General features: G+C 44.1%; 1 protein-coding gene across 1 annotated transcript in view; it reads right to left on the minus strand.

The window, feature by feature from the left end:
* Positions 1-2,451: 2,451 nt before the first annotated feature.
* The window catches only part of NECAB2 (N-terminal EF-hand calcium binding protein 2), a 109,964-nt gene continuing 92,473 nt past the window's right edge, over positions 2,452-19,942 (minus strand). The window contains exons 7-11 of the mRNA XM_035119359.2: positions 13,275-13,331; positions 7,206-7,318; positions 6,622-6,699; positions 3,436-3,527; positions 2,452-2,604 (exon numbers count right to left, since the gene is read on the minus strand). Of these exons, the coding sequence (XP_034975250.1) occupies positions 2,576-2,604; positions 3,436-3,527; positions 6,622-6,699; positions 7,206-7,318; positions 13,275-13,331 (369 nt within the window). The 3' untranslated portion in view covers positions 2,452-2,575. The remainder of the gene's footprint in view (positions 2,605-3,435; positions 3,528-6,621; positions 6,700-7,205; positions 7,319-13,274; positions 13,332-19,942) is intronic.

Genomic DNA, 19,942 nt, shown 5'->3' on the forward strand with positions numbered 1-19,942 from the left:
TATTTCTCTTATCAAAGAATCTGTAGGTTTCAGTTTCTCTTGTTTGTCTCTTCTCTTTTCCAGAAGTGCTATTGCTCTCATATTTGAACTATTTTAGTGTTTGGGTTAGTGATACAGTGGTGCCTCGCTAGACGAATGCCCTGTTAGACGAATTTTCCGTTATACGAATAGGTTTTGCGATCAGAGGTTGCCTCGCAAGACGACGAGGTTTTCTATGGCCACCACTTCGTCTTGCGAAGCGTGGCCATAAAAACCTCCGCTCACAAAACCTAGCGAAAGGGGCATTTGTCTAGCGAAAGGGAAACCAGCTGTAGCAAAGGAAGATCAGCTGAGACGCACCTTCTTCCTGGGCTGCAGCTGGTTCCCTTTTGTGTTCCGCTGGTCTCTGCCGGTGAGGGGCAACCGGCAGAGACCAGCAGAACACAAAGGGCTGTAGTGTGGAAACAAGGGGGGTAGAAGTGGAGGAACGGATCTGTTCCCCCCACTTCTCCCCCCTGCCGCCACACCACGGACACCCGAGAGCATAGGGCGGGGCTTTGGAGAAGCGCTGCGCCTCTCTGAAGCCCTGTCCGATGTCAGCTTTGTGCCAGGCTGTGGCGGGAGAAGCAGAGGAACTGCTTCTCACGACGACGCCCGGCACAAAGCCGGCTTCCCTCGGCAGCCTCCGCTACTCCCCACCTCCGTCTTGCCCGACAGAGCCGGCATTTGTCGGAGCTGCGGGGGGCTTTTCACCGCCTGCTTTCCCCTTGGCTTGGGGAACGCAGGCGGCAAAACACCCCGCTTTCTCTCTCTTGCCTAGGTGGCGGCGCTGAAGGGGCCGACCTGGACCGGCCAGAGGGCGAGCACCGCACGCTTTCTCTTCTCGCCTCGCACGCTGCGCTCGTCCTCGGGCCGACCCGGGATTGGCTGTATTAGCGCCGCCACTGCCGAGGCGAGGAGGAGAAAGTGTGTGGCACTCACCCTTGGGCTGGCCCAGATCGGCCCCCTCAGTGCCGTGTGCTTCCTGCCACTGCTCCGCGTGCTGCTGTGTCGTGGGGGTGTGTGCTTCCCAATTCTTAGCTGAGAAACGGGAAGCACCCCCCCAATGATACAGCAGTGGCGGAGCAGCTGGAAGTCCCAGAGCCAGCTGGCAGTACCCAGAGAATAAGTTTCAATGCATTCCTATGGGAAACCGGGACTCACTAGACGAATTTTTCGTAGGTCGAATTGAGTCCTGGAACAAATTAAATTCATCTAGCGAGGCACCACTAAGTATTTGTGTGGAGAACTGAAGCTCAGTGGTAGAGTGTTTGGCATGCAGAAGGAACCCCATTCCTTCTACATAATTCTGGGGAATAATCTTGCCTAAAACCACAGAAAGCTGCTGCCAGCCAGTGTAAGCAATGCCGAGCTAGGTTGATTCAGCATTGACTCAGTCTGAGGCAGCTTCCCATGGTAAAAAACCCAAACCTCTCAATTTTTCATGGAAGAAAAGGTACAGTGGTACCTCTACTTACGAACGGAGCTCTGTCCGCCATCTTGGATGCGATTTAGATAGGGTTGCTTCTTCGACTTACAATTTTTTTTCTCCCAATACATTCCTATGGGATTTGACTTACAATTTTTTCCGGCTTACGAATGTGCATTCGGAACGCATTAAATTCGTAAGTAGAGGTACCACTGTATTTCAATTCTTTGTGCAAAGGCCAGACAAATGTGATTGTCACTCGTTTGCTGCCTATGTGTTAGTGGGGAACAATCTGGTGTGTTGGATCTGTGGTACTGGGAGGCAGAGAGAATCCCTTTGCAGAAATGCATTCTGCACCAGTTTCTACCAACAAGATGACTACTGTAAATGTTAAATGGCCATTTTTCTCACCTCTGGTTGATTTCTGCCTCCCCACATGTCAAGTGCAGAACTAGCAGCAAGGAGCCTGTGGGGCAATTCCTTCAGGAGTTGCTGAACTCTCCCCACACCCCCTTCCCCCCCCCATTTGGCTTCAATATTGAAAATATGCCTGGCATGAGGGGGAAACTACCAGGCGGTCAGGGTCACAGAAAGTAAACAGAGGGAAGCGGTGGGCATCCTCTTCCCTTTTGGCAATCCCCCCCCCAAAAAAAATACTCTCTGCTTTTCTAGAGGGGCTTCCTTCTGTTCAATTTACTGGATGGAGCATTAGTTTGAAAACACAGCCCATGCATGAGTGGCATACAGCATGCCCACCCAGGAGAAACTTTCAATTTATCAACATACTTTAACAGCAGTTTTATACTACTGATAGCAGTAACTTGCAGAGTGGTGGTGGCTGCAACAAATGGCAGAGAGCTTTGATCTCAGAAGAGGAAATGTGTGCCTGGCAGGGTCAGAAGTTAGGCTTTTGGTTTTGGCTTGTTTTGTTTTTCCTTCACTTCAGATAGCAAGCAAGTAAATAACAGTTCCAGTTAGAAATGTTCTTGGGAGGGCGTGGGGGGGAGGGGGAGAAAGACAACACCTGTTAACAAAGTCGTTAGAAAAGACAGGAGTTTTGTTCTCTGCAAAACAGCGGAAACTTCCAAGAGTGCCTGGTGAAGAGGGAACAATGCCAGCCTTCCCTGATCAGTCTTGGTTGAGGGTGCACCAAGCAGCTGCAAAGGGGGAAAAAAGGTTTTGTTTTGTCTTGTCACAAATATAAAAGAAAAGGACCCAACCCTAACCTCTACTTGTGTTAATGGGATTTTCTTTTTTATGTCCTTCCTTATCTGACTTCCGGCGCTTCGCAGGGGCAACACAGCTTGTCCCTCCTTTTCAACATTGCAATGTGCCACCAGCCAAGCACTACAATCTGGTGCTACATTGCAGTGTTGAAAACCTGAGCAAGTGGTTGGCTTGGGGTGGCGATTGTGGCAGTTAATGCAAGGCAATAACTCTGCTCAGGTCTTCATCTGCTGTGTTGTATCAGCACACGTGGCAAGCTGCTCAGTGGTAGAGCCTTTGCTTTGCATACAAAAGGTCCCAGGTTCAAAGTCAATGTAGACAATTCTGAGCTTGGGGAAATCTTTCTAGGTTCTTTCTAGGCCACTTTCGAGGTTTCCTACACCAGAGGGGTGGAGGAAGACTGGAGAGAGAGGCTTGCTAGCTCTGTTCTTGCCTCCGTTTCGGAGAGAAGAGACCTGGAGGTTGACCATCTGCAGTGGGGAGCTTGCTGTCCTCATGTAGGTTCCCCATGTGATGTGCAACCCTGGGTCCCCATGTGAATAGAGCAGGCTTCCCTCTCATGGGGGAGAAGCAGATCGAGTGTGCTCATTCCTTCTGCCTCCCTTCATATGTTGACTTAACGTGAAACATAAGAGTAGCTGAATCAGGCTAGCATCACATTCTGCTCTGAGTTACAGAAACAGAACTGCTCACCAGAGAATCTGTTATCTATCTCCCAGTTCATTCTCCTCCCTCCTATATATCACATTCTGGATCTGTACCTGGCACCGACACACTGGAGACTGCTTCCGGTTGGGTGAGCGTATCCACTTTCACATGCTGGAAGCTTTTGCAAGCAGGACTCTGGAGATGCCTGCAGGAGAGAGAGAGAGAAGGTGGCCTTGTTTGTTTTTTAGAGACAATCTCACTTTTACCTGAGCAATGAGCTGATGAAATAAGGGCTGAGCTTGTGAAAGAGGAGCCCTACACCCCACTAACCCACTAGCCCAAGTTGGCTGAGGATTTGGTTTGAGCATAAATGTTTCCCCACAGAGAAGTATTTAATGTGTGTAACTTATACAAGTTACAGAACTGAGTTTCTTGGGGGATAAAAATCAGTGGCTTTAGCACAAAAAATTCCCAACCACTCAGTGGTAATTTATATCTGTCATGTTTGGCTAGCTAGAATGGGAATTTCTTTAATACTTTTGCCAAGGGAAGAACATTTATCCTTTGAAGTGCCTTGGGAGGTTTTGAAACAGGCGTGTTAACACACTTTTCTTGTCTCCACCGCCTTCCTATTTTGCTGTGGGGTGAGCAAGACTCTCCCTCTGGCTTAAGTGCTGTTGTTTTTTTGTGGGTTTTTTTTTGTAGTCCAACAGGAGCTGTGGAAAAAAGCACTATTTGCCACTGTAGTTGATCTGTACAGTGCAGCTCATTAACCAGTGGAGGCAACTCTAGTAGAGGGAAAAGGGGCACTACTGCCTGGCTGCTTACATACTACTACCAGTCCAGGGAGTGTCAATGCCCACCATTTCCCTCTTCTGACAGGAAAGAGGAGAATGGAATAAAACTGGAATTAGTTGGCTCTGCCTGTTTCTGGCTCCATCTACTGTGTCTGGGACTGGTAGGACACAAAACTGGGAGCCTAATGGGCACAGCCATCGCTGCTGCTAACCAGCAATGATGGCAGGTGAAATGCAAAACCCAGCATGCGGCAGCTGCGAAAAAGGGGAATTTTGCATGTTAGGAATCATTAGGAAAGGGACTAGATATCAAACTTGTTAATATCACCATGCACTTATCTAAATTTATCGTGTGACTGCATATGGAACACACTACAATTTAAGTTGTTCTACCTCAAAAAGGATATTGTAGAGCTGGAAAAAGGGTAGAAAGTAAAAGTAACCAAAATGCTCAAGAAGCTGAAGCAACTCTTCTATATGGAGATGTTATAACAACTGGGGCCTTTTAGGTTTTTTTGGGGGGGAAGACAAGTAATGGGGGAGGGAAGATTATGTATGGAGTGAAGTCATATGCAGAGGAGTTTTTCTTCCCTTTCCTAATAGAATCATAGAGTTGGAAGAGACCACAAGGGCCATCCAGTCCAACCCCCTGCCAAGCAGGAAACACCATCAAAGCATTCTTGACATATGCCTGTCAAGCCTCTGCTTAAAGACCTCCAAAGAAGGATGGGTCAATGCCAAATGGGTCATGCAGCTAAACTGAATGTTGGAAGATTCAAGATCCACAGAAGGACAGGGCTTGGTTAAACTATGGAACTTGCTGCAACTACTGTAGATGTTGTGTTTGCCACCAATTTGTGGCTTTTTAAAAGAAGTTTAGACAAATTCATGGAGAATAAAGTTATCAATGGCTACTAACCACAACCCAAAAATTCAGAGAATAACTGTTGTGGGGAATCACAGTTGAGAAGAGTGCTGTGGTACTCCAGGTCTGCTTCCCACAGGCCACTGTGAGAATAGGATGCTGGGCTGGTCCAGCAGACTCTTCTGCACCAAACCTTTGCCTTACAGGTTGGCAAACTAGTCCCTCATGCATGCTTCAGGAAGGCTGCTTGCTGTTGCAGAATTTTATTTTGAAAAAGTTTGTTCTTTTTTATTTTAAAAACAAACAGCAGCATGCAAACATTTTAAACTGTGCAATCCTACACACATCTACTCAGAAGGTAAGTCCCACTGAGATCAAATCGGACTTACACCTACATGAGGTTAAGATTGCAAAAGTGCTGAGGGGATTTAGGCATCAGCCATTCAATCCATCCTTTCCAGGTGTACCACCACTGCTGCAATTTATGTACTTGCAGAGCCAGTTTTTTTTTTAAAAAAATAGGGAGTATGCATCAGAGTTGCAGAAACGCACAAGTCCACAAGGCAGTCAAAGTACCTTTGCTGCTCTCAAAATTCTGTGACTGTACTGTGCCCCAAGAGGGGGCTCCCTTTATAGCTTTGCTCATCTCCTTCCTTCCCCTGACACACACTCTGATCAGCTGCCTTTGGTGCCACAGAGCTTTGCCCGGCTGCTGACCAGTGATGAGCACATTCAGGGCCTTGTGCTCAGGTGGGAGGCTATGATGAACTGCAGGGCACAAGGCCAGGGGGTGAGGGGAGCAGTGGTGCCCATCCCAACAGATGGCCAAGGAGTTTCATGTTCAGAAGGCTCTGCAGGGAACTGAAGAGAGTCATCATGCAGGTGAGACTTTTGGCACAGATCTAAGGCAGATGTGTGTGTGTTTTTAAAAAGTGAAAGCCAAGAGAGCCCGCAGTGGACCCCTGCAGCTCCCCTCCTGCCTTTTGCATTTTGAATGACAGCTGTACTAGATACAAATGCACTAAGCGCTCCTTCAAGCTGTCAAGCTTTGCTTCCCCCATTTTGCTGCTGTTATGCTGGCTGCCTTAAAAACTAAATCATTGTACTGGTTTATGCTGTAGTCTTTTTCCTCACTGATTTTTAAACACATAGAAACAATTTTTAAAGTGCAAAACTGTCCCCAGGGTTTGGGGGAGAGGCCCCTTAGGGACACTGTGTATCACGAGACCCTTTTTGTTTCTGGAATTCAGCCCAAAGGAAGATTTCATTTAATGCAGAAAAGTTCCTTCCCAAATTGGCCCCAGCACCTAAAAACGTTACATCCTCCAAGGATGGATACACACATGTACAAAGTTAAACTTTTGTGAGTAAATACACACACAATCTCCAACTGTGGAGGCAGAGCATGAGCTGTCACAGCCCTCCCCCCCCCATGAATTTGTCTAATCCTCTTTTTAAACCACCCAGTGGCCATGACTGAGTTTCATAGTTGAAATATGTGCAGCAAAAAAAAGTAACAGCTATTGGCTGTTATATGGTGAGCTGCTGCTGCTCATGAATAATTTGCTGCATTGGTCAGTTTCCTTGTAGTTGCATTCCAAATGGCTGCTAAGAGTCCACCTGCTGTCTTGCCTTACCTCTTCCAGTCATCCTCTGACTCCCAGAACTCGTAGACGATGAAAGTGACCCCATCAGGAAGCCTGACTGCAGTTACACTGCAAAAAGAGAGAGAGAGAAATGTGGGCAGCAGTTGAAAAAAGCTTTGTGGTTAAGGGATACAGCATGAATGGCCTTATATTCTTTGCAGCATTTTGGATGGTCCCCATAAAATTATTTCTTGCTGGTGGATATTGGAATTCTTCTTACAATTATTTCCCCTCTTAGTGCTCCCACTTGTCATGAAAACAGAAACTATTCAGCAATTATCTCTGTGGTTGATGAACCACAGCAGTTCTCGTGAACTGTCTGCCTCTTACAAGAATGTGAAATTAAGAAAAGAATGTGACAGCCACTCTTTAATTGGATCTATTTATAAAATTTTATGGGAGCGCATTGGCCCATGATCACAACCAGCATTGGGCTCCACTCACAATCCCATCCCAGTAGGATATCCGTAAGAAATGACATGGAAAAGGAGGTTGTGGGAACCAGAGTCGATCACGCCCCACCCTTTGCCCCATCATATCCAACATTCCTGCAGGAGCACAGAAGTGGTACTTACTGAAAGCAGTCCCGTTCTCCTGCCACAGTCTTCAAGTACTGCTTAAGGGAGCCACAGAACTCCCCCAGATGCTTCTGGGAAACTGTCATCTCAGTTCGTACCAAAAGAAGATACTAGAGTGAGAGGAGAGAAAGAAAACCAAAGTGAAGTGAATCTTCACGTAGTTGAACCTTGACTTTGATAGATAAACTTTGCTTTGGAAAGCTGGTGCAGTAGTGAATAAGGGACTAACAGTGCAATCCTAACCATGCTTACACAGGAGTAAGTCTCACTGAATTCAGTGGTATTTTCTTTCCAGGTAAGTGGGGTTAGGATTGCAGCCTTGGCCACAATTACAAATCAGGTTCATCTCTCTCTCTCCCACCCCCCTGCTCTGAGCTCACTAGAAAGTTTCAAGGAACCGGCTTTCTGTCCGACTTGCCTTTACAGGGTTGTTGTAGTTGTTACAACTAGATAATGTTTGATTGCCTGAAAGTGATATACAAATGCTGCACACCAGCATTCATTTGGTACATAAGGTTGTATTCTAAGTAGAACAGACCCATTTGAATAAATAGTTCTACATTAGTCATATCCATTCATTTCAATGGGTTCACTCTGGGTCTAACTAGCATTGCATACAACCCACAGTGCTCACTTCGTGGTTGCTACAGGAAGTGTTCTGTCTGTTTCTAGCTACCTCTGTCTCCACAGCCAGCTAGCAAGACCCCAGGTAAATAGGGTGGGGGACCTACTCTTCTACGATGCATGCCTGGGACATGGAGAATAATCAAAGCTGACAAACGAGTCCATCTCATGCAGCTATGTGCAGAGTAGTGTCACTGTGACTACATCCTGCAATACAAATGAGTTGCTGGCAAGGAAATAAAAAGGCAGTGATTTCCTTTCTGACCTAGATTCACAATTAGCAATGCTTCCATGCCACTACAGTTCAGTTTCTGCGAAACACATCTCACTGTCTGTTAATTTAACATAAGATACATAATCGTTTACATAACTTACATTCGCTTTAATGTAAAGGGAATGTGAAAATGTCATCAATTATATGAGTTGTTTGCAGGCTTAAAACACAACAATGATGTAAATGAATACTGATTATACTTGCTCAACAGATTTCTTTTCCTGACCACAAAAAAATGTGCAAACTGGAGGGATTTCTGCTTCTTTTTCTATTTTTGTTGGAATTCCTCAACATCCCTATTTGTAGGTTAACATATTTACCATCCCTCAATCCCCAAGTCCACCCTGTCACTCCTTCTGCCCCCTCCCTCTGGAAGAAAGAGCCTGGACCCAAGAAAGTGCCATCTACTATCAAGAAGACTTGACATACTGGGTACCTACCTTGGAAGAAAACCAGTGACATAAATATGAAAGGAAGGAGAGAGAAGATAGATATATTCTAGGTTCTCATTGTCTTGTGTAATTTTATTATGCATATTTGCTTTAAAATTGCTGACTTTATATTTTAATGCATTTTGTAACTTGTTTGTTTTATTGATATGTTATATTGATTTATGTAAAATGCTTATATCTTTCTTTCTCCTCAAGTTATACTCTGTCCTTGTTCAGTTTACCAAGTAAAGTATTATCACTTTCTTTAATCTCTGGACTCTATCTGTGTTACTCAAGTTAATAGCAACAACAACCTTGTGGTGTAGGTTAGCCCAAGAGAGAATGTTTGGTCCAAGCACGCTTCATACCAGTGTGGGGAATTTGAACTCTAGTGGCTCAGGCAATGGTCACACGAATACCATACCAGCTCCGAAATTCCAAATGTTCAAAAACCATGCAATATAAGAAAGAGGATTCCTTCCTCCCCCCTTGATAACAACTGCCTCCAAATATCAAGCAGTGATGAAGTGAAGCAAATGAGAAGTCATTCTTCAAATACCATCATTTTGTATTAGAGAGCTACACCCCACCCCCATTTGCAAAGATGAAGGTAGATGGATTTTGAATCTGCCCTTACGAAGTCAAAATACTCCCCCACCCCGCCATGAGATACCATACGAAGGCACTCTTGTCAAATGCAGGCAAGCTATTTTCAGGCCCTATTTTCATACTCGAGTTGCTTTCTTAATCACAAGTGGCTGGATTTGATTAGAAAAGCAATCACCCCGGTTAACCTTGCTCACAACTGGAACCAAACAGCAAAGCTTTGAAACCACGTCGCTTGTTAATACGGAGGAAATACGGGGCCCTTGATAGGGCTCGCAGGGTGAAGGAGAGTAAAATGTGGCCCAAGACATTTTGCTGTCTGAGGCAAAAGACAAAATGGCACCCATTCCACATACAGAAGCGAAACAGATTGGCAGCTGACTCTTGCAATACGACACACAGATCTGGCCACATGGCTCCCTGTCCACTACCTGCCGCAGGTGGCTGCCTTGCTCTACCTTATGGTGGGCCTGGGGAGATAGAAGGCAATAAAAGGAGGCCTGTTTTCTTTTTGCCCTCCCGCCTTCTTCCCCCACACTGCAAATTCCTCACCAAAGGGAGGATTGGAACTGAGCTACACATCAACTCAGGTTTAGGGAAGAAAAAATGCCTTAATTTAGGAAAAAAAAAAACCCAAACCCTAAATTTCTATTATCTTTTCCCCTGTTTATTTCTTAGGATTGTTGTTACATTAATATTGAAAATTAATAAAAAATTATAATTAAGAAAGCATACGTTAGACAAATTAATGGAGGGTAAGCCTATCAACAGCCACTAGCCACAGTGGCTATGTTCTACCTCTGCAGTCAGAGGCAGTATGCCTTTGAATACCAGTTGCTGGGAATTTGTAGACTTGGAAGGGATCCCCTAGGGTCATCTAGTCCAACCCCCTGCAGTGCAGGAATCCAGATGGGCAGAGTGTTGCTGTGCTCAGGTCCTGCTTGCAGGTTGTCCAGGGGCACCCAGTTAGTCACTGCGAGAACAGGATGCTGGACTAGATGGGCCATTGGCCGGATCCAGCAGGGCTCTTCTTACATTCTTAGTTTGATCCAAGTGCCAGAAAACTAGAGCAGAGTTAAATCTCCTGCTCAGTGATGCCTAGCATCATTATGAATCTGCTTCTAGCCCATACTCATGCAGATTTTGTTCTAGAGGTGTACGAGTATTAAGATGTCTGCTTGTATATGCAGAGGTGACAGATTTCGAGACTGTCTATACTTTGTGGGAGGGATTTCTGCACATACAGGAAGTTTAGGTTTGCACACGTAAAGTGGGTTAAAGGTCTCAGTTGCTCTAGTGCGCCAAATCCACTTTTGCAAGTAGCAGGCATTTTGCAATTTGGAATGTGATGGTGGAATGGATTCAAAGCGTAGGATGAACAAATGGCTAATAGGCAGACATATAAACACCCTGTAAGCAAATCAGGATGAATGCCTCATGTCATGTAACTGTCCCGCAAACAGAATGAATGCTCAATGAAGACTGGATATAATCTAACCACTGCATAAGGTTTGTGCAAGCAAATCAGGATGCTTGATTAATAGATTGTCTGGAGGGAATCAGGGACAGGGACTTGCTTAAATCTTTGGCACAATACTTTCAACGGCAGCACATTCTCCAGGCAACAGCTCAGTTCACACAACAACAAAAACAGGATCTCAGAGCTAATCTTTTCAAACACATCTGGGACCTGTCACAAGGAATCAGCAGGGAGTCCCTGGCAGGTAGAGGTTGCATTTTCAAGGCATTTTATGCATTCAGCGTGCGATCAAGGCTTAGCCAAGTGTGACAAACATGTCTCTTATTTGTACTGCTCTGCTCTGCAGAGTCAACCAGTAAAGTATTCCCCTTCAGCAGCTTGGAGGAGAGTCAAAGCAAAACATGAATGCCTATAGACTACAGTGGTACCTCTACTTACGAATAACTCTACTTACGAATGTTTCTACTTACGAACGGAGATCCGTCCGCCATCTTGGATGCTGTTTAGAAGGTAGATTTTTTCTACTTACGAATTTTTAGATAGGGTTGCTTCAACTTACGAATTTTCCCCCCGAATGCATTCCTATGGGATTCAACTTACAATTTTTTTCGACTTACGAATGTGCATTCGGAACACATTAAATTCGTAAGTAGAGGTACTACTGTACTTTGAAGATCACCTTCCCCCATCTGTGTCTACTCAACTACTTTGATATGCAGAACTGGCACTTTTACAAGTGTCAGTCAATATTTGTTCTGCACAGGAAAGAATCAATTTTTCTTTTTTCTTTTTTTTTTTTTAAAAAAATATTTTTATTAATTTTCCAATTAAAACCAATTATATCACATTCAATATTTCAAATTATACACATATATATATCAATCAAACCGAATGTTATGCCAAATCATCTAAAGAATTTTTTATTTGGGTTCCCATGCTTCAAGAAATTGGGAATTCCTCGCAACTGTCCACTGCCGTCTTTTTTCTAAAGTTCAAATCGTCCTCCAAGTTCATAATAATCCAGATCTTCCCCTTACAGTCACATAGATGTTTTCCACTTTCATCCGTTTGTTTCCCAGCTGCTGAGATAAATATCAAACAAAGTTTCACAGATGTTCTTTCTCCTGTGTGAGTTAATCAGTCCAGCCTCCCCATAAATCTTCTTAATGGAGCTCCCTGTTGCGTCGAAGCAGCTCGAAGCAGCGCCATCTTAAAAAGCTCAAATCACTTTCGTTTTCTCTCATAGCCATGAAGATTTACAATCATTATAGAATTTACAGCTTTTCCAGGCAGGAGACCCAAACATCAAACCATAAACTCTTGGTAAATTAATGGATCTCCTTGCCCTATAGCTGAACTTAGCTTCAGGTCGCTGCTCCAATTTAAAGTGCGTCACAGCTCATAAATCCTCCGAACGCGTCCAGAACTCCTTCCGTCCGACTGGGGGGGGGGCTTTTCTCATCGGCAACTCCACATCTTTAAAAAATATGCTCAGTAACAACAGTTATAAAGTTCAACTCACACAGTCTTTTGCTTCTCTTTCACTCCAAACAAGCCAGGACATCGCGTCCGGGAAGGTACGAGGCAACAATATGAAGAAAAAAAATAAAAACTCACTTCCCTTATCACTCCGTCCCCATCAATCCTTCTTCCAGATGCAGTACAGTCTTTGACTCCTCTCCCTCAGCAGCATAAATTTCTCAGCAGTAAACAGCGCTTCTTCCCCTCCTTCTGAAGTATGTCCATAGATTTAAGCCTAATTATCTTCTTTAACCATGGAAATCCCCGCCATGCAGATTAGCGTCCGGGAGTCCTGGCCCTCGTAAGTGCTCAGCCCAAGCTCCCCCCACTCCAAAAACAGTCGGAGTGGGTCTGGGGGCATCGCGGGCCAGCGGCCCCTCTCCGTAACCCCCGGAGAGGGTAGGGGGTTGCCATTTACTCCCCTAGCAACCGCCAAATTCCTTACGAAGGTCAGAGAGATGGAAAACAGGTCCGCCATTCCTGCAGGCGGAAACCGGAACCCCCTGGGAAAGAATCAATTTTTCAGTGTGGCAGCACCTATCCTGTGGAACTCCCTGCCCATTGACATTGGACCTTTGCTGTCTTGTTTTCAGTGTATGCTAGAAACGTTTTTGTTTAGACAAGATGACATGTATTTTAACATGCAATTTTATTTTTAATGTGTGTGTTTTAACTGCTCATTTCATCTGTTTTTAGTTAGGTGCACTTTTTTTAACCATTGACTTTTATCAGCAATTTTATTGTCTATTTTATTTAACAGCTTAGAGGTTTCTACAATTAAGTGGTATACAAATTCTGTTAAAGAAAACAAGTCTCTCCTCCAGTTTTAAGAAAGTTGGGACCTGCTTCCTTTCTCAAGGGGTTGCAAAAACAGCGAATGGACCTTATGGCTGAGATGGCGTTTCATGTTGATATAAGAGGGGACAGCATGTGCTGGACAACCTAGGATTCCACAGGAGGTGAATGCTCATTAGTCCTTCCTCCTGGCTTGCATAAAGAAGAAATGACCTTTCGAGTCATATTTGCAGCAGATGGAGGTCTAGGGTGAACGTCCCTCCCATTCTGATGATTTGTATATGTAAATGTATTTTATTTCCTGAAGAGAGGCAGAAACTTTTTTGAGTACTCACTGTGCAAGCTGTGTTTTCACTGTCCGACAGTCGCTGATGCAGGTCAAACCAAAGAGTCTGTAGTGGGGAAAACAATTTATAGAAAGGTTAGAAGCTGCAGTAGTCAAAAACCCCACCAGAAACAAGAAAAATCAGCAAAAGTCCCCATTAGCAGCTGTGTGGCATAGGAGTTCACGTGGAACAGAGCTTATTTCATATACACACTAGCTAACCAGAATTCACCAAAAGACATTGCAGTTAAGTATTGTTCTGTATAACACCCATTGCAAGAGCCAGCATGGTAAAAAGGTAAAGGTAAAGGGACCCCTGACCATTAGGTCCAGTCGTGACCGACTCCGGGGTTGCGCGCTCATCTTGCATTATTGGCCGAGGGAGCCAGCGTACAGCTTCCAGGTCATGTGGCCAGCATGACAAAGCCGCTTCTGGCAAACCAGAGCAGCACATGGAAACGCCGTTTACCTTCCCGCTGTAGCGGTTCCTATTTATCTACTTGCATTTTGATGTGCTTTCGAACTGCTAGGTTGGCAGGAGCTGGGATCAAGCAACAGGAGCTCACCCCGTCACAGGGATTAGAACCGCCGACCTTCTGATCAGCAAGCCCTAGGCTCAGTGGTTTAACCACAGCACCACCTGGGATGGGCTAATCTATCTATTTTGTTTTTCTAGGTGCTTAACCTTTCCTCTATTAGATTCAGTTCTCCACATTTCCGAAACAATTTGATTAAAAAAAAACACAAAACAAAAATCCCTATGGCAATTGGTCACGATTGTGCTAATTTTGCTTAATAAACACATTTTTTGTATGCAGTTTTGACTAAAATACAAATTTTCTGTATTTCTCCAATATAATGCATGTACATTATAGTTCTTTTAACCAATATATGCCTTTTCAGAATATTTTCACCCAATTATGTGCATTTTCATACACGAGGTTTGCTTGGAAAACTGCACCACAAAATTCAGAGATCTGAGCTTTGAAGGATAAGTGTGTTTCAGATCACAAGTCAATTTGAAAAGTGTGAATTACAGAGTTTCTCATTAAAAGGCAAACAAAGTCAAATTTCTCCCCCAAGCCCTAGGTAGAACAGATCATATTTCACACACAAAGTATCTAATCAGAATTCACCAATACATTGCGACTGAAGTTTATTTATTTGATACCCATTGCAGCAATCAGTGTCATCTAGGACCGAGGCTCTGTGCTTTTTCCTCCATTCCCCACGCAGTCTGAAAGGGCACAGATCACTCCACCAGTGTAGGACTTTACCACTTCATTTTGCTGTATTTATAGGCTAAGCCTCAGCTGACACGCAGAGAGGGAAAGTTCTGCCTCCTCTTTAATCTCTGCGATTCACACAAACATGCAAATTTCACCACTTAGCGAACATTTCACTCTGATTTGATTCCATGTGTGTATGCCGCTTTCCCGAAAACAAAGCTGAGCTCAAAGCAAGAACAAAGCATTAGAAAACAACATCTGCATCAATTAACAGTATGCTCACCAAAATACGTGGGAACATATCAAACAAAAACCAAACTATGCACCTGTGGCCTTCCAGAGGTTGTTGGATTCCAACTCCCATCAGTCTCAGCCAGCATGGCCAGAGGGCAGGGGCAATAAACAATTTCACAAGTAAAAAAACCTTAGGGCACAATTAAACTGACCAAACTCCAGAAGTTCCACCCAATCTTTTGATGCAACACAAGGCAAGCCTGCTGGAACAGGTCAGTGGCCCAGCCAGTCCACCATACTGCTCCAACCAGATGCTTGAGGGAAACCTGCAAGCTGGAGTTGAGCTCAACAGCACTCTGCCCACCTGCGATTCCTAGCAACTGGTACTCATAGGCATAAAGCCTCTGACATTGGAGACCGAACATAGCCCTTGGGACCAGCAGCCGCTGATAGCATAATCTTCCACGAATTTGTCTAACCCTCTTTTCAAACCATCAAATTGAGGAATGAGTAGTACCATAGTTTAAGGATGTCTATCTGGCTGGGTTTCCCCAGCCACTCTGGGCGGCTCCCAACAGAACATTAAAAACACGATAAAAGATCAAACATTAAAAATTCCCCTAAACAGGGCTGCTTTCAGATGTCTTCTAAAAGTCGGATAGTTGTTTATTCTCTTGACATCTGATGGCAGGGCGTTCCACAGGGTGGGTGCCACCACTGAGGAGGCCCTCTGCCTGGTTCCCTGTAACCTCACTTCTCGCAGGGAGGGAACTGCTAGAAGGCCCTTGGAGCTGGACCTCAGTGTCTGGGCAGAACGATAGGGGTGGATCCAGTGTTATGGCAGAGGGAGAAAAAATTCCCTATCCACCTTCTCCAGCCTACGTATAATTCTATAAACTTCTATCGTGTTGCTTCTTACTTGCCTTTTCTGTAAAGTAAAACATCCCAGATACTACAACCTCTTCTCTCAGAGGAGTTGCTTCATCTCCTTGGTTGTTGCCCTTTTCTGAACCTTTTCCAACTTTACAATATCCTTTTTGGGGAGAGGCAACCAAAATTATACCACAATGCTTAAAACAAACAAACAATCCCATATTCCTGGTTTTTTTTGGGGGGGGGACCCAAAATCTCTGCTTTCTCTCTCATACATGGGCCCCAAATGTGTCATGCTACTGCATAACCTGAGTCCATTTCTTAATTAGTGGCTCCTGTAAGGGTTCGTATTTCTCCTGTGGTGTTGAGATAGATTAAATGCCTTCATTTGCTGTGTGATGTGCATCAGAGGAAGGGAAATTCTCCCTCCTCCCCATGAATTGTTAATGTGAGAAGGAAGAAGGCTGGCATCTTTTCCGATCCAAATTCCCTAAGCTATAGGAAATGCTGCAGGAAGGGTTAGCCATGGACAGGGCCAGTCTCCCTCTGAGCAGGGAGGGCTGCAGATGAGTGGAGGGAGATTGGGGGTGGGGGAACATTGAAATTCAGTTTGGTTTGGATTTTAATGTGATCCATACTTTCTGATACAATATTTCAACTGAAACTCTGTAATCCGCTGAAATTTACATTTCTCCAGATTCTGCACTGTAGCTCAGTTCTGTCTGCTCTGACGGCCAGCAGCTCTCTGGGGTTCCAGGCTGACTACTGCTATGCCTATTGAACAATGTGAACAATTCAAGGAGATCTGAGAACATCTGTCACCAAGTATTGTCTATCTTCACTTTAGCAAGGATCATGTATGCAAAAAAAGAAAAAGAAAAGGAAGCCAGGAAAGATCGAGGAACAAATGGCAAATGCTAACAATTAGACTGGATAATGGGAGACAGAAGGAACTGTGACTGATTACATGTTAAGTTAAGGAAGAATTCAATTTTACTATTTTTCACTGATTTGCTCTATAGGCAACAGGAAGATTTTTGTCCTTAACTTTTTCCTACAATGTAGTTAGATAATTGTTTTGTATTGCTTATTAATTAAATTTATAAACATTTTTTGCAATTTTATTCTTTTCTTTTTTCTTTTTTTAAAAAAACACACTTCCATACAGGACTAGGTGGAGAACCATATTCACCTCTTCTATCACCTCTTCTGAACTGGTAGCTGCAGTTCCACCCTGTCACTACTCACAATGGTGGCACTAAAGTACAGTCACAAAGAGACAAGGTTCTCCTTGCTCTGCCAAGCCCCAGGGTCCTCCTACTTCAGCCCTTAGTCGGTAACTTCTGGCACCTTACAGGAGCAGAACAGTCAGCAAGTGTCTAGGGCTGAAGCTCCCTTAAACCCCTTGTGTGGCTACGTTGGGGTGGCTTTCTGGATAACCAGCTAGGCCAGGGATCTCCAAACTCCCACAAAGTGCAAATATTGCCTGCTTGCTACAGAGAATCCTTTGGAAGAGTCATATACTGGAGACCTCACAGTTATTCTTTTGTGTTGTCATAACAACCCAGGGAGAGGGGCACCTCTATAAAATAATGATCATCTTGGCCACATTTTTAGAAGCTGGTTGTCAAGGTAACTGTGTGTGTGTGTGTGTGTGTGTGTGTGTGTGTGTGTGTGAGAGAGAGAGAGAGAGAGAGAGAGAGAGAGAGAGAGAGAGAGAGAGAGAGAGAGAATACCAGTCCATATTTGTGAGCTTTAGAATGTGTGTACATTTCTATGAATTATTTTTGGAACAAAATCCAACAAATTCTTGCTCCTGTCGGGAGCAAGAAAATCCAGGTACCAGCATTAGAATACATAAGGTGGACTTAGAACAGCAGGGAAGACCTCTAGCCTGCTGCCTTCATTACACCCAAAAGGTCACGCCCACCTGCCCACCTATACAGGATGTGATGCATGATATCAGGGGTGCAGCAGGAGAGGATGGGGCTCAGCAGAAAAGATGCTTGTGGGCACTGCAAATCAGCTGCTCTGTGGTGTCTATAAAGTCCCTTTCAAAGTGCAGGGCACTTCTGGAGACATCTTCAAAAACCCCAATTAAGAGCACTATTTTGCACAGTGCTTTCATCCAACAATCAACTGATGGGGTAGGTGGGAGATGAATCTCAGCCAAAAGTGAGCTTGCAGGCACTGCTGATCAACAGCAGCTGCAAAGCACTGTTCACAAAACCCAGCCATACTATTACTTCCCTTGATCTAGATGCTATACTCCTATTGATGCAGCCCAGAATTGCATTGGCTTTTCTAGCTGCTGCATCACACTGCTGACTCATGTCAAGTTTGTGGTCTACCAAGACTCCTAGATCCTTTTCACACGTACTGCTCAAAGCTACTTAAAACTGTAAAAGCATACAGAGCACAGAAACCAGAATACAAAACATAAAAATAACATCAAAAAGGTGATTGACAAAAAATGCTCAATCTTGTCCCACCCCACAAAAAGATGAAAACCATTGATTATATTATTAAATAAAATGCTCATCGTGCAATACAAATAGGATGGATCTTACTGTACTCTACTAAAACATTGTATAACCAAATGTCAGGAGTACACTGTCCTTTTTATTCTGAGCAGAATATAGGCCCTTCATTATATCCTTCCACTTTCCATGATCTTCTGCACTCTCTCTCTCTCTCTCTTTCTCATTTTCACAGCTTTTAGTTCTAGCTTGCTGTTTTGTATCACATTTGGGTCTTCCTGTTCACCTCTCACTTTAAGAATTCAAGGGTGATACGCTATGCATTATTTACTCTGAGGTTTCCTCTCTGCTCCATTTCCATTCCATGAGTTCCTACTCAGTACTTAGCTTGTCAACAAGCAGGGCGGTCAAGTGTCCTATTTTTCAGAGATGGGTTGCTAGAGGAGCTTTCTCTTTGAAAGCCAGTCTGGCCCAAACCTGTTTTAAAGAAAAAAAAATCTAAGGAAGTGGGGGGGGATTTCTTGAAGTTCTCCATCAACAGTTAGTCCCTGGGCAGCAGACTGAGAGCATGGGCACAATTCATCCCACTATGGTGAGATAAACTGAATTTCTATATCTTACAGTGACCACTGGTACAACAGGGGTGCAGGTGCAGGGCAGAATTACTAGAAGGGAAGGCAAGCAAGACAACTGTGTGCTTACTCTTCATCCAGTCCATCTTCCAACCTTTATTACCTAGGGTCCAAACCTAAAGTCCTCTCAGTTTTTTGGGTGCTATTGCAGACGTGGCTTGTGTCACTAAAACCTGGTTGGGGAAAGCAGGAGGGACTTGCCTCTCCCAAGTGTGTCTTCCAGGTTTCGTGGTTCCACCTAGGGTGATGACTTTTTTACAACCTCATTTCCCTGTATCATAATTTGATGAGCTTTCATTAAAGATTAGATAAAATCTTTCAAAGAGATTTGATTAAAAAACCCCTCATGCACAAAATGATTTTTATTTATCAGTTTTTTGACCATTTTTGAAGTCACTGTAAGCAGATATAAAATTGAACCCAAGCTTTAGAGTCACATATATATACAACATTATATAGGGTCATCAAACACACAAGGAAGCTTTTTTTAGCTGCAGTAACAGTATAGACGCCGCTAGAGGACGATGTTTTGCTACCTCTCCTGTAGGTTCTTTTCCCAGCATGTCCGGCAGGGTCTGCTGGCTGAGTTTTGAGGTCCCAAAAAGGGGCTTTTACCTTGCGCAGGTGTGACATTTGTATACCCTATGTTGCTAACAACACTCCCCATTGTGGAATGTGGTGTTGTGTCCAAATTTGATACGAAATATATATAGAATTGTTAATACAATTTTATGAAATGGTAAAACGGCATACAAAAAAATTAAAAACGGTTTGTGCATGACCCTTTTTTAATATTTCAATGGAATATACCTCATTTTAGTCATTAATAGGCAAAAGTTCATCCATTTGTCCTACAGGAAATAATTTTTGTGGAAAAAAATGAAAAAGTCATCGCCCTACCACACCAGCTGTGAGTTGAGGTTAGAGAGACTGGCAGATTTGATCTTTAGGGCTTACATCAGCTGTTGGATGAGTTAAGACATGGGTAGGCAAATTAAGGCCTGGGGGCCGGATTGAGCCCAATCACCTTCTAAATCCGGCCTGTGGACAGTCTGGGAATCAGCGTGTTTCTACATGAGTAGTATGTGTGCTTTTATTTAAAATGCACCTCTGGGTTATTTGTGGGGCATAGGAATTCGTTCATTTTCCCCCCCCAATATATAATCTGGACCCCCACAAGGTCTGAGGGACAGTGGACCGGCCCCCTGCTGAAAAAGTTTGCTGACCCCT

The sequence above is a fragment of the Zootoca vivipara genome, chromosome 6, assembly GCF_963506605.1.
Source record: "Zootoca vivipara chromosome 6, rZooViv1.1, whole genome shotgun sequence".
In the NCBI taxonomy this organism is placed as follows: domain Eukaryota; kingdom Metazoa; phylum Chordata; class Lepidosauria; order Squamata; family Lacertidae; genus Zootoca; species Zootoca vivipara.